General features: G+C 40.6%; 1 protein-coding gene across 1 annotated transcript in view; it reads left to right on the top strand.

Moving 5' to 3' along the window:
- Positions 1-10588, top strand: part of met (MET proto-oncogene, receptor tyrosine kinase) — a 258333-nt gene extending 247745 nt beyond the window's left edge. The window contains exons 18-22 of the mRNA XM_034175737.1: positions 4175-4356; positions 5853-5962; positions 6473-6638; positions 6766-6902; positions 8814-10588. Of these exons, the coding sequence (XP_034031628.1) occupies positions 4175-4356; positions 5853-5962; positions 6473-6638; positions 6766-6902; positions 8814-9099 (881 nt within the window). The 3' untranslated portion in view covers positions 9100-10588. The remainder of the gene's footprint in view (positions 1-4174; positions 4357-5852; positions 5963-6472; positions 6639-6765; positions 6903-8813) is intronic.
- Positions 10589-15256: the final 4668 nt, after the last annotated feature.

Raw genomic sequence — 15256 nt, 5'->3', positions numbered from 1 at the left:
GTGTTGATGAGAAGCCTTCCTCCCCTCTGTGTGAGATAGTCCTGCACATGCTTCTAAATAAATACATTTATTATAACCGATATGCAGGACCAAAGGGTCTGGGTATGACTGCAAATCCAACATTCAATATTCAGTGTCCCAGCTCAGCACAGAGTCCAGATATGTTCACCTCCAGCCATCACTGTTCAGGGCAGCAGCTGCTTAATCAATATCGCAACACTGAAATAGCATTAAGAACCTCATCTCATGAGAGCCCTGAACGGTTCTCTGCTTAATACGGGAGACGACGGCGATGATGATGATGGATGAACGTCCAGTGGTGAGGACGGTATTAGGGTCCTCTGTAATTGTGTAAGCTGTCACTTGGATCAGGAAGATTGATGCCTGTGAGATGGAGAAAACCTCACTGAAGCCATCGACTACTCACAGTGACATGAGATGGACTTGGACAACTGGTTTGGTCCTCTGGGATTTTAAAGCTCTTATTAAGTTTCATGATTTCCCAGGGCACCATGTCATTGTTTGCTTCTTTTCTTTTCTTTTTTAAACATTTGAAGCCTTGACTTTATTATTACTGGTGGAAAGAAATGAGGCTAATGATGGATTTAGATTTATCTAAAGAATATTGAGGAATAGCTATCCTTCGTGAAGCAATAATGTAATTACTGTAGCTAAATTCCCCTAAATCAAGCCACAAAAATCAAAAGCTATCTTTCTGAAGACTGATGATCTGGTTTCTCCAGGCCTAAAGGTTCCATGCCTAACCAGATTACAGGACAGCCAGTGGGGCTAAAGTTCGGGACACCAGATGCAGTGATGCAATCGGCAAATGGGAATTTGTACGGGGTCAGGTCTGATCAGGAGGAGCATTTATTGTGCGGAGGCTTGATTTTCTTCAGCATCATATTCCCCAGAGGCATGAAAGAAATGACTTTGTCATTGTTATCAGAACAGAGTTAAACCACAGTCACAGTACGGGGTAGACAACGCAGATTTTATCCAAGCGGTTGACTGACGTACAGTGGCTAAGAGTTAACCGAAACATATTAGGGACTTTTTGCAGGTCCTGCTGTTAATATTACTACAATATATCGTCACTGAGCTAATCATCATACGACATACAGCAACATACAACAGCAAAGCCAAACAATTTAATGATTAATTGAGCAGCAGTCTGTTATTACGAAATGAACGCGTAGAACAGATTAGTTAGTTTTTTCTCAGTCAGCTACATGTTGACTCTCCAAGAGAAGGGACCCATTGTATTGACTGAGCTCAGCTAATTAGCTTAGCTGCCTTGGTCAATAATAAGTTTAAAAATTTATGTTTTCAGAATATGAAATGCTGAATAAGTATGATAAATGATATTAAATTACATGATTATCTGTTCCTGGGGCATTCCCATTACTTTCCACAGATGTTGATATTCTATAACAGCGTGAGCCAATAACATCATTATCCGCCCGCTACTTTGGGACGCTGTGGAAGATAGTTTTTTTTATCTTGTGCTATCAATGCGTCTGTGCCCGTCCAGCAGCACCCGACTATGCCTCCTGTCAGACCTCCCACAGCAGGATTTCTGAAGGCAACATGACCTACGTTGGTTGCTCAAACAAAATAATCCAAGATGGCAGAATGCGCTACCAGACAGCTGTATTTCTGTAAAAATCTAATATCCTTGCTTATATTTTGTAAAAGTAAAAGAGATAAACACTTTTTAATCTCATAAACCCTTGTTTTTGTAACTAGGGAATATCTCTGACGTGATTTACAAGACTCAGACTAACGAGCGATACAGGAGGAGCGTCACTGTGACATACAGTTTACTGAAACAGAATCAAACTTTGGTTACTTCAAGCAGTGAAGCATGACAAAAAGGCTCATATTGACAGGATATTTTTGTTTGAGTGATAGCAAATATGGTTTGCCTGTGCTTGTGTATTGTAAAGCCCATCTAACACAGAAGGCGAATATGAGGTATTTAGAGACGTGTGTACACCACAAAACACTTCACACTTCTCCTCCAAACTCATGTTATTTTATAATGATGTGATTACACATGCACACACTTTCAATACTTAAGTATATTTATCATGACAAACGTTTGATACTTAAATACCCTTAACATCTTGTACATTGGTACATTCACTTAATGCAATTCTAATAGTTGACATGAACTTTTCAATGGGCCATTTACTATTCATGGTCTATTAAAGTGTAGCTTTCATGTAGATCATCTACCAATGGATTGCATAATATTTGTCTTTGAATACAGTGGTTTCCGCTCCTGCTCATCCAGGACTGCATGTTTTTCATTTGTTCCTGATCTCATCAGACCAGGTCAGGTCAGTCCAGTGTGTTCAGCCAGCTGGCACACCTGATTTGACTCATTATGCATGGTTCAAGCAGGGAGAAATCGAAAAACATATAAGATCCCAAAAACCACGATTGGAAATTTCAATTTCAATTTATTTTTATTTATAGGCTGGAAAATCATTCTGGGATTACTGGGAGCGTCCTTGCACAGCTGACGTCATACTTGACGAGTCATTCTCACTGTGTTTTGTACAGTAACACTACCTCAGACCTTATTGACATAAAATTTGGGGTTCCACAGGGGTCCGTCTTAGTCCCCCTGCTTTTCTCCCTTTATATAGCACCACTTGTGCACATATTATGGCGTTTTTGGATTACCTTTCATTGCTATGCTGATGATAGTTATATATGCTGATGACTGCTGGTAATCTCATTCACATAAAATCCTTAGAAGATTGCCTTGCATCAGTGAGAAGTTGGATGTCTAGAAACTTCCTACTTTTAAACTCTGAGGAGACTGAAATGATGGTTCTTGGTCCAGTGAGACATTGGCATCAATTTGACCAGTTAACGCTCAGCCTAGGCTTGTGTATCATACATCACACTGACAAAGTGAGGAACCTTGGGGTAATTTTTGATCCTACATTGTCCTTTGACCTCCACATTAGAAATATTACAAGGACTGCTTTCTTCCACCTGCGAAATATAGCGAAGATTCGTCCCATCCTGTCTATGGCTGATGCTGAGACCCTGAACCTTGCGTTTATCTCTTCTAGATTGGACTACTGCAATGTTCTATTTTCTGGTTTACGGCAGTCTAGCATTAGGGGTCTCAGATTGGTTCAAAATGCTGCAGCCAGACTTTTGACACAAAGCAGAAAGTTATACAACATTATACCCATTTTGGCATCGCTTCACTGGCTTCCTGTCCTAGTGAGATCAAATTTTAAGGTTCTGCTACTAGTCTATAAAATTGTTCATGGACTAGCTGACCTAATTAAACCTTACGTACCGGCCCAGGCTTTGCGTTCTCAGGGTGCAGGACTACTTTGTGTCCCTAGGGTGAATAAGAAGTCTGCAGGTCATAGAGCTTTCTCTTATTGTGCCCCTTTTCTGTGGAATGGTCTCCCTGTGTCAATAAAACAGTCAGATTCTGTGGAGACGTTCAAGTCCACACTTAAGACGCACTTAATTTCCCTTTCGTATGGCTAGCATACTGGTATAGTTTTGTTTTACACTTTTACTCTTTTAATTCATTTTATTATGAAACGGAGCGTGCTGCGGCCTCAACTATACCTAAATTCTGGGTCTTTTAGTGAAGCTTAAGGCTAGTGGCCAGCGATCACCTTAATATTTCATCTGTTTTTCTTGTTGTTTAATGCTGGCAACTTATACAGTATTTCTCGTCTTTCTGATGCCTGGTTCTGTTTTTTTTTCTCTCTCTCTCTTTTTAAGGTGCAGCTCCATCCAGAGATGGGAGTTGTATTTGTGTTGGTGACCCCCCTGTCCTGTGTACCAACAGCATTTCCTGTATATTCGTTTTGTGAATTGTTCTGTAATCTATGTCTGTAGCATGGCCTAAGCAGAGGCTCACCCCTTTGAGTCTGGTCTGCTTGAGGTTTCTTCCTCAGAGGGAGTTTTTCCTTGCCACTGTTGCTCTGGGGGTTAGTAAGGTTAGACCTTACTTGTGTGAAGCGCCTTGAGGCAACTCTGTTGTGATTTGGCGCTATATAAAAGAAAATAAATTGAACTGAAATTGAATTGATTAGGAACGACTGACTTAGCTTGTAATTTTTCTATGACATATCATGTTTGACATCTTCCATCAAAGATTGGGGTTTTGGCTTTGTTTTCTCAGGCATCACTGATCTTGAGGAGGTGTCTCAGTTCCTGAAGGAGGGCATCATCATGAAGGACTTCAGCCACCCCAATGTCCTCTCTCTGCTAGGGATCTGCCTGCCTCCAGAGGGCTCACCGCTGGTCGTTCTGCCCTACATGAAGCATGGAGATCTGCGCAACTTCATCCGTGATGAAGGACATGTAAGGACAAATAGTTTCTGCAATTTTAAGAACCCAACTAATACACAATTTGTAAAATTTTAAATTATAAACAATGTTGGGTTTCTGGAGCATACTGCATTATTTTTAACATCTAAAATACTAAAACTCTATGACATTACCGAATTGCAAACAGCACTGTTTATTTATAAAGTCAGTAATAATTTGTTACCAGTTTGAGGGGAACACTAGCTTTTAAGGCCCACAGTATTCGAACCACAATGAAAAGATTTACAATATCAAGCAGTGGAGTTAAACTTTGGACTGTTCTGAAAGAGAAGTAAAACAAAGTCTAACATCATCCAGTTTAAAAACAAATACAAGTAGATCATTTTTTGATATGTACAGGGTGGAGGGAGCTTAAATGTCACCGGTATCCCTATTAAGATTTATAACTAATTATATAGTACAATACAGTATGTGTATATATATATATATATATATATATATATATATATATATATATATATATATATATAATATATAAATGTATGTATAAATATATGTACAAACACAAATCTGTTATATGTATAAAATGGACAAAATCCATTATATGGATTAGTTACAGTCAGGAGGCACCAAACAATCTACGGGGAATCCGAATTCCGCACCAGTTAGGCTTACGTATTTCCTTGATTAAAAGCCTGACCTTGAATCGGGACCTGCCTCATTTAATGACCGGGTCAAAACTTCATTTGAAAAAATAAACACCTGCCTTAAATAAGCGTCGGGCATTATGTGCATTAAAAAGCTTACATTTGGTCGAGTCAGTCTTTTTTCAAAGCCACTGCGCAGTGGTACCTTAAAATCCTAAAGCCTGTTTTATGCTTCTGCAACTCTGTAACTCCGTGGCCATGCAATGACATCGATGTGTGCCTTTAAAAGTTCTCCGTCGCGTCTTTATGCAATTTCCCACAGAAACAATGGCTTTTTCTACATTAATTTGTCCTTCAACAAGCTCCACTTCTTTATACAATCATCAACCTCTAAACCAATGATACAGTACATATAATTTCCTCCATGAATTACAGGTCATTTGAGTATTTGTCTGACTCCGTGTTGTGAAGTTAGTCAAATTTGTGGACCTTTCTGACAAACATATTTGATCTATGATCGAAATGTAATCAGCGTGCAAACTGCAAAAACTATTAAAATATGACGGGAGAGGAAGGAGTGAAAACATAAAAGTGGGTGTGAAACTTAACACCATATTACAGTGCAGGCAACAAGCAGCATTTTGTTAACAATCACCGCCATTGAATTACGTCCTGCCTCATTTAGGTCCCGTGTCTGAGCAGGGTTTGAAAAAAATAACCGCCTGGTCTTCTAATCACGGAAATACGGTCCTACTTTCCTTGAATCGGCAAGTGTCAGTGCTGAACTTCATTTCATACCTCTGTTGCTGGGCATGTGCAGACTGTTCTGTCAGGTAAAGATTTAAAATCATGCCAGTCCTCTGATGGTTGTGCTTCCTCCAGAACCCGACGGTGAAGGATCTGATGGGCTTTGGGCTGCAGGTTGCCAGAGGGATGGAATATCTAGCCAGCAAGAAGTTTGTCCACAGAGACTTGGCGGCCAGGAACTGCATGTGAGACCACAATCATTCATGAATTTCATTTTATTTAAGTTACAGTCTGTCAGACTAAGCTGGAAGTATGAGTCAACAGAAAACTAGTCATCGAATATTTAATTGTTAACATTTCCAACATCCATCAAGAACAATGAAACATACTTTTTAATACTCCAATCTTTTAGATTGCAAAGATTTCCTTTGCTATTCCTTTGGGTGCGTGTGTGTGTGTGTGTGTGTGTGTGCGCGCGCGCGCGCGTGAGTGCGTGCGTGCACGAAGCACACCATTGAAATTTTATAATTAAAATAGGTTTAAAATTATAAAATTAAACCATTCATTTTCATCTAGTTTCTTCTGGAACATTGGGCTTTCAAACCACAAACTGTTGCACTGGACATTTTAACCTGCCAACATACAAAAATGCGTTATTTTTGTTGTGACAAGGCAAAGAACATACAATAGGCAGGGACATAAAGGAGAAGAATGGACTGAAGAAGAGTAGAAAATGACAGCTGTTGTCCTCACAGGCTGGACGAGAGCTACACAGTGAAGGTGGCCGACTTCGGGCTGGCTCGAGACATTTATGACAAAGAATACTACAGCGTCCACAACAAGAATGGAGTCAAGCTGCCCGTCAAGTGGATGGCTCTGGAGAGTCTGCAGACGCACAAGTTTACCACCAAGTCGGATGTGGTGAGGACTCGCACTCGCTTTGGGGAACTCTGACAGTTTTGTACAGCTCACTGTGATAATACAGAACTTGATTGTGAGTTGTGATGTGTAATTAGTGATGTGTAATTAGATGGTTTGTGTTCTGCAGTGGTCATTTGGTGTGTTGCTATGGGAACTGATGACCCGTGGTGCCCCACCTTATTCTGATGTCAACTCCTTCGACATCACAGTGTTCCTCTTGCAGGGGAGGAGGCTGCTGCAGCCCGAATTCTGCCCTGACACACTGTGAGTGCACACAAATTTACATGCTTTTTAAACTTTATATATATATATATATATATATATATATATATATATATATATATATATATATATATATATATATATATATATATATATATATATCAGGGTTTGGATGTGTTAGTGTGAAAGTGCAGTGGCTCTTAACATTAATTATTAATTTATTTAACTGAACTGCAAGAGATATTTCAGTTGTTTTAACTTTGAGATCAAAGCATTTTTTTTTTTTTTTACAGAAAGAAGTTCTTAAAGGACATGTTGCACATTATTTAATGTCTCAGTTCATACATAAAGTATATCCATGCACATGCACTAATTATTAGTGGTGTCTGATGTATTTTATGGCTAATTATCCTTCTCGCTGCGTGAGTTAACAGGTGCATTTCCGGAAAACGTCTTACACTGCAATTCTCTGCATTTTTTGGTGTGTGATGTACATCTTAGAATAAGCAGGAACATCCCGATGGCCGACAGACAAAGCAAATCAAATGTAGTTATGTCCGATAATGAAGCTTCTGAGCTTTCATTTGAAAGTGATGGCTCGGAGGAGACGACACACCCCGAAAAGCGGATTTTGGAACCTAACGTGTACTGATGCTGCTGTTTGTATCACAGGGTGCCATTTTAAAGCTGCTGTGAACATGGAGATGGAATGTCTCCACAATGCTGTTTTTACAGACTGCCTGAAAACACAGATGTATTTGTTACATTGGAAAAAGTCAAAAGATGTTATTTTCAGGAGGTAATGGATTTTCTATCTAATGTGCCAGAATCATGAGAGAACTTGAGGACCTCAGAGCAGCGATGCAGTCTGACATTATTCTGGCTGGCGATCGCGGGTGATCTGTGTGAGGACTTACAGTGGTCCTGCACATTGTTTTCCAGCTGGTGATCATGTGCGCGATCCGTGCGTGGGGACTCTTTGATGGTGTGGACTTTACATATTTAATCTTGAAAATTATTCTTCAAGTGGGTGGGTGCCCTGTTCAGCTTTTTTTTTGCGCTTTTGTATTTTGTTCTCCTCAGTGGAGCTGGTAGGCTTTATTTTTATTTTACTTTGAGAGAGTCTGTCGGATTTTGGATCTTGATGTGTGCAGAGTAGCATGCTGTATTAATGTGCTGTGGGCCTCTCTGCTGTTTTTCAGGCTTTTGGATCACACAGATGTATTTTTTGATTTTTCACAGAATGTGGCTTGGCATTGTCTTGCTGAAATAAGCAGGGACGTCCCTGAAAAAGACGTTGCTTGGATGGCAGCATGTGTTGCTCCAAAACCTGGATGTACCTTTCAGCATTGATGGTGCCATCACAGATGAGCAAGTTTCCCATGCCATGGGCACTAACACACCCCCATACCATCACAGATGAGCAAGTTTCCCATGCCATGGGCACTAACACACCCCCATACCATCACAGATGCTGGCTTTTGAACTTTGCGCTGGTTACAGTCTGAATGGTCTTTTTCCTCTTTTGTCCAGAGGACATGACATCCATGATTTCCAAAAACAATTTGAAATGTGGACTCACCAGACCACAGCACACTTTTGCACTTTGCGTCTGTCCATTTCAAATGAACTCGGGCCCAGAGAAGGCGGCGGTGTTTCTGGATGTTGTTGATGTATGGCTTTCACTTTGCATGGTAGAGTTTTAACTTGCAACTTGAATTACAGCTAAAAGCACCCATTCCCAAGTTTGATTTCAGTGTTTTGAGTTGTAGGGTTTTTTTTGTTTGTTTGTTTTGGTTGGGTTTTTTGTTTGGTTTTTTTATGTTTTGGATCCACAGCAGGGGTTTGAGCTGTGCTGTGTCCTGCTGATTTATTTTGGAACGTGTTAAATGTGCAGCTCTCCCTGAACCCTACAACTGGGTTTGGTTCTGATGGTTCTTCTCCTCCCTGCAGCTACACTGTCATGGTCGAGTGCTGGCATCCCAAACCGGAGCGGCGCCCTTCCTTCTCCGAGCTGGTGTCACGCATCGCCGCCATCTTCTCCAGCTTCAGCGGCGAGCACTACGTCCTGCTCAACACCACCTACGTCAACATTGAGAAGATGAGCCCCTACCCTTCGCTTCTTGCCTCCTCCTCCTCCACTGCAGGCTCTTTGTCGTCCTCGCCTGTCCCCTCCACCTCCACCTCAGTGCTGTCGTCCTCGCTCTTCAGCTGCCCAGAGCGAGACTGCTGCACCTGAGCAGGAGAGCAAGGGAAGGATGGAGGATGGAACATGACCCAAAGAACTACTGTATGAACCTGCCAAACACTGGACCACACAGAGGGAAACACAGATTTTATAACTCAGTGTACATAGATTGTCGACCTTTGACCTGTTGAGTATCTGTGAACCACAGGGGCCTCCATGAACTATATGTCTGATTTTATTGGGGTCCTTAGCCTACTTCAAAGAGTTGTTTGTGACCTTTGCTCGAGGTCAGCTTTCCTGCTTCTCCTCAAAGACAATGACCCGGCACAGGAGCCCCTCCTCTGATATTTCCAGCAGACAAAGCCACTGTCCCCGAAGCACGGAGCTATTCATCACGCTGAGAACACCGGACGGCCGCTGCACCCACATGTGACGGCGACGTGATACTGTTCCACTCTGGGTGGCCTGAGCTTCCACACGCAGCTCAAACCTTTCAATGTGAATGTTTGACAAACAGTCCAGAGAACAATCACATCTCCACACCAAAACCATCTCCTGTGCTCAGAGAGAACCCAGCTTTCACACAGTGCCTCGGGTGAGAAAGCCGAGGCAGAGCAGACGCCGCCGCTATCACGTGATGTTCAGAGTGAGACCTAGGTGTAAAATAAGGTGTAGAAAAAAAAAAAACAACCTGCTGCCTGCGTGCAGCTCACTGGATGCTTTATTTGGATCATGGTATTTGTGCCTCACCCGTGTGGACTCCTGATGTTCGTGTTGTACCACTGACTTGTCAAAACAGTAAAATCTGACAATATGAACGCACTAACATGCGCTGACGTGTTCTTGGAAAGAACAGAGTGATGAAAATTTGTTGGATGAAAAATGATTCAGATCACTTACAGTTTGTCCAGTGTTTGTGTTTTTTGTGTGATGTGCATTTATTGACAAAGAATACACTGTGTCTGATTAAATGTTGTCTGTGGTAAAAAAAATAAAATAAAATACACGAGGGCTTGTAGACAGGTGGGGCTTAACTCAGGTTTTGTTCATTTAAGTAGAGCTAAAAACATGAGATGATGAGCATCATCAGAGGTCTTGTTATCTGCCCAAATAATTTCAATTAGTTTAAAATGCAAAAATACTTCAAATACAGTGATATAAAATAAAAAAAAATTATTGTCACATTAGGGAAGCTGCATTCAGAAAAGTTTTGGTATTTTTGCTTGTGAAATTACTTTACTTTTTTCCTGCGAGTATTCATTGACAGCAACACTAATGCAATAATAGTAAGAACAAAATAGTTTCACAGCCAAAAAAAGTATGAACAAAAAAAATCTAGATTTTTTTTAAATGGTGTCCCAAACTGCAAATTTCCACTTCAGACAGTAAAACAAGAAACGCAGCCTCCTCGTTTCATCAGATTCTGCTCCATCACATTATAAATTTCCCAAATCAAACTGTTATTTATAATATGAGTGTGTTTGTTACAACTGTTCTTTAAAGTAAAATCTGGCTCACAATGGGTTACTTGTACAGTCACGTCCACATTCTGTTTTATACTGCTCCATTGTTTCCAGTCCAACAATGGTAACATTTTACACCGGCTGCCTGTGAGAGCTCCCAAAATTTAACCACAATGTTCATTGGATTTGCATGACGATGAAAGCCTAAATCAGCAAATAAAAACATGGATTTAAATTATATGTTTCGCTACATACACACAACTACAACATGAAGAAAAAAACAATTAGCTAAGTAATGTGAGCTAACATCAAATGCTAGCTTTTGGTCACTGTCCTGTATATGTTGTTCACTAGGTTAAATTCTCTACCACATTAAACTAAAATATAATCTGCTGTGTAAGATGCACTGGTCACTCTTCGTTGCCATTTACAGAAGTCTGTTGTTTGTCTGGGGGCAGAAGCTACACGCTACTGCTAACAGGCTGTCTGACCGCATCAGAAAAGCTATAAAAGCTTAGCATGTGGTTAAATTTGAATGAAGTTGAACAAAGTGGGACACAGAAGTGCTCACAGTATTTCTTCTCCTATTTTGGAAAATATTCCATTTGAACTACTTTCATGCATATACCCAGGCTGAAATAGCATACACACTGTTAACAAGAGATAGATTGGAAACAAAACAGCAGTATGCATGTAACCATTAGGATAATAAGCTAGTGTTAGCATGTATGTACTACGCCATTTGTGATTTGACTCCATATTTTAGCTTTAATTAGACGATGATTAGCACCGCCATGACTGCAGAACCCACCGTGTCAAAGCTTTCGTCTTAATCTCAAATGGTTGGCAACGCTTCATGAATTCATGCTGTGTCCTGGGCCTTACGCCTACTTTTACACACTTCTACTTTCTCTCCACAAAGCAACAGATTATTCTGACACACCATATGATTATGAGTTTCTCGCAGCTTGTTCTGTCGAGGATAAAACATATTTACCGGAAAACACAAGGCAGCTGAATTTGATCTTGAAAAATGTTCGAGAAAAGGTGAGTTTTGCAGACGCCCACTTTTTGTTTTTGTGTAGACGATGGTGTTTTGTTCCTTTTTGAACGGCTGCTGTTGACACTGGGCCGTTCACAGACAGGTATGAATGTTTGCTATGACAAGAAAATTGCTGTACTATATTTTTATATTGATGAGCTTTAAAGAGAGCAGCGCCGAGTGAACAGTGTTGTGTACTGCGGCCGATTTGTAAATAGAAATAAGGGATCGTGCTTGTGTGGGTGTGTCCCAGTGCTCTTTGACCTTTTTACCATGACATCTTTGTGCTATGGTGAAGAGCGTAGTGTCGCGCCGTAGCTTTGATAAACTCCACCACATTGTGTTTAACACTGTCTATTCTGTGTTTGGGGGATTTGTTTATTGCATAAATCCAGAAGGTACATGTTTTATGTAATGTCACATTGACTTTGACAGTAAAATAAAGCTATATTATCAGACTTAATGCCTGCTTTTTCAAGATATTGTCTTTGACAAGACAAGCAAACTTTTGATGAACAAAGAAAGCGGGACTGAAGAAATTTAGATTTAAATAGTCAATCAATCATCTTTATTTACATTGCCCTTTAACAGCAGCCAAAAGGCGACCAAAGTGCTTTACAGTAAAATCAAGGAATAACATTCACAGAAATAAAAATAAACATGTCACAGCGCCACAAGGTATTAAAAGCCTTTTAAATAAATACGTCTTGAGCTTTGATTTAAAAAAATGCTAGGTCAGAATACTGTGTAAATCAGGGGGTAAACTATTCCAGAGTTTGGGGCCAGCTACCGCAAAAGCACAATCACCCAAAGCTGTTGTGGTCCTGCCTCCTGACTTTCTCATTATTTGGCATTCATGTCCTTTTATATATTTATTTATTTATCCTTTATTGATAGAGGGCAGTCCCTTGAGACTCAATGCCTCATTTGCAAGAGAGACATGTGTCACATATACAAATTACAACATTTACAAAAACCAGTATTACAACAACATTGGACAAATATCACAAATCAATCAATCAATCAATCAACTTTTTTTTTATATAGCGCCAAATCACAACAAACAGTTGCCCCAAGGCGCTCTATATTGTAAGGCAAGGCCATACAATAATTGATGAAAAACCCCAACGATCAAAACGACCCCCCTATGAGCAAGCACTTGGCTACAGTGGGAAGGAAAAGCAACAGCGTTAAATAAAATATCTAACTAGAAGCACTCAAAGAGTGCAAACCTCCGCCAAGGCCATGGGGTCACTGAACGCCATAACATCTACACGCCGTGGAATCATTGAACCTAAAAAAGTCTAACAATGATTGTTTGCTCAGTAGTAAAAAAACTTCATCTGCTGTGACTGGATAGCATGTATCCTTAGCTCTTGGCATCACAGTTTATTGCAACTTGCACCTTTCCCAGAAGCTACTGTCATCTGAGCACTGATATTGATATGCATGTGCTTATAGACAAAAACAAATAAGAAACAAAATTCAATTATTATTCAACTAAACTGCAAATATATGAATTGTGTAACATTTATGAAACACTTCTCTAAACAAGGCCATAGGGTCACTGACCCTAAAGAGATTCCCTCCTTGGCACAGTGATCTATTCAACAATTCAGTGTTACAACCAAAACTATGATACATACACTTTTCTTTCCTTTATATTTGACCTCCTTGACCATGAAAACATACCACTAGAACTTGGAATCACTTTTATGTCTTTATTAGTTCAAAAGTTATTGTATAAAAACGATTTTTTTGGTAATGGCGGTTTCTTCTGGATCTAGCTCCAAACATTTGAAGCTACATCAAAATCTGATGACACCTCACTGAATCAGTACAGATTCAGCTACAATTTGGTGTTAGTTGTGCATCTCTAGCTTCATTTGTCCACCTCACACTGACACATTTTCTATTTTCCCTATATTTTTGCATATTCTGAATCACCAGATCTGGAATCCGGATCCGATCATCACCAAACTTTGTTGATAGAACATTTGACTATGTTACAACCCTATTTTTTTTCAAGCCTTTCTGCCTTGTTTTTGTGGAGTTAGAACTAGAATGTCAAAATTCCCCCTATCCCCGCAATGGTGAAGAATCATTTAAAACTTCCTGGATCCGGATCGTGATCCGGATCACCACTAAAATTTAATCACTTGTTCCTCTTGTCAGTTCCAACCACTCCACAAAATTTCATCAAAATCCATTCAAAACTTTTTGAGTATCCTGCTGACAAACAGACAGACAAACAAACAAACACGACCAAAAACATAACCTCCTTGGCAGAGGTAACTAAAGCAACAACAGTTTCCTATAGACCAGGGGTGGGCAACGAGGGCCGAGACACTGCAGGGTTTCCTTGCAACCAATCACCTCAGCAGGTGGGTTGCTGATGAGCTTCTCCCTTGACATAAACACCTGGTTGTCAATGAAATCACCTGCTGAAACACCTGAACATTAATGAAATCACCTGCTGAGGTGATTGGTAGCAAGGAAAAGCTGCAGTGCTTCGGCCCTTCATGGCACATGATTGCCCACCCCTGCTATAGACCCATTCTCTAATTGTTTTAATAGTAAGTCCCTTCGGCTGCTCCCTTGTTTTGCACTTGGGATCGCCACAGCAAATCCAAGGTGGATCTGCATGTTGAATTGGCACAGATTTTACGCCAGATGCCCTTCCTGACGCAACTCCACATTACATGGAGAAATGTGGCAGGGGTGGGATTTGAACCTGGAGCCTTCTGAACTGAAAACAAAGCGCATTAACCACTTGGCCACCACCCCTGCGCTCCCAGGATTTTGTTTCTTTTAAAAGGCTTTTTCCTTGTCAGGCCCTTCCACCTGGAATACACTTCAGCACAACCTGAAGCTGTGAAATTCCATTGAGCACGACCTGAACTATTGCAGCGAAGGCTGCGATAGTTTGTCCTGCGTATAAAATAATATGAACCATGAATATAAATTGTTTGAAATAATATAAAATAATAAGTAATAAAATAATATATAAATATTATAAAATAATAATAATAAGGTAAAATAAATGAACCATGAATATAAAACCACCCTGGTTCTTAAGACCAGGCACCTAAGTGGCTCTACTCTACTCTATTCTACTCTTCTACTTTTTTTTTTTTTTTTTTTGATATTTAGATACAGTGGGGCCAAAAAGTATTTACTCAGCCCCTGATTGTGCAAGTTCTCCTAATTAGAAAGATGAGAGACTGTTGGGAAGGTGTCGTAACACAGACCCGCAACAGGGGGCGCAAATGAACAGACAATGGATAAGACAAAGAGTAACAATTAATGTTGTGAAACGCACAACTGGATACAGACAAAGATATATAATGCCAATTAAACACAAGGTGACGTGCAGGCAGGCTCGAAGATAGGAGGACCTCTGGCGATCGAAGAGCCGGGACCCACACAGCTTCCACCACCAACGGCCTGAAGAACACCGGAGCCGCCAAGTCCTGAGTCCCCAGGTGGTCACCGTCTCTGTTGCAGACCCTGGTACTGCTGGCAGAAGATGAAAACAGTTAATGGTGAGTGTGTATCCACACACCCAGTATCCTTCACCCACAGGTCTTCAGGGAGGGAAAACCTCCACCTCTGATACAGAATCACCCGTGCAGCTCCTGACAGTTGCTCCTTGGATGGAGTGAGAGGCGAAGACGTCGCAGACTCTCACTGCACGCCAATC

Source organism: Thalassophryne amazonica, chromosome 8, assembly GCF_902500255.1.
Source record: "Thalassophryne amazonica chromosome 8, fThaAma1.1, whole genome shotgun sequence".
NCBI lineage: Eukaryota > Metazoa > Chordata > Actinopteri > Batrachoidiformes > Batrachoididae > Thalassophryne > Thalassophryne amazonica.
Note: the sequence above shows the minus strand (reverse complement) of the source record. Positions and strands in the feature narration are given on the sequence as shown.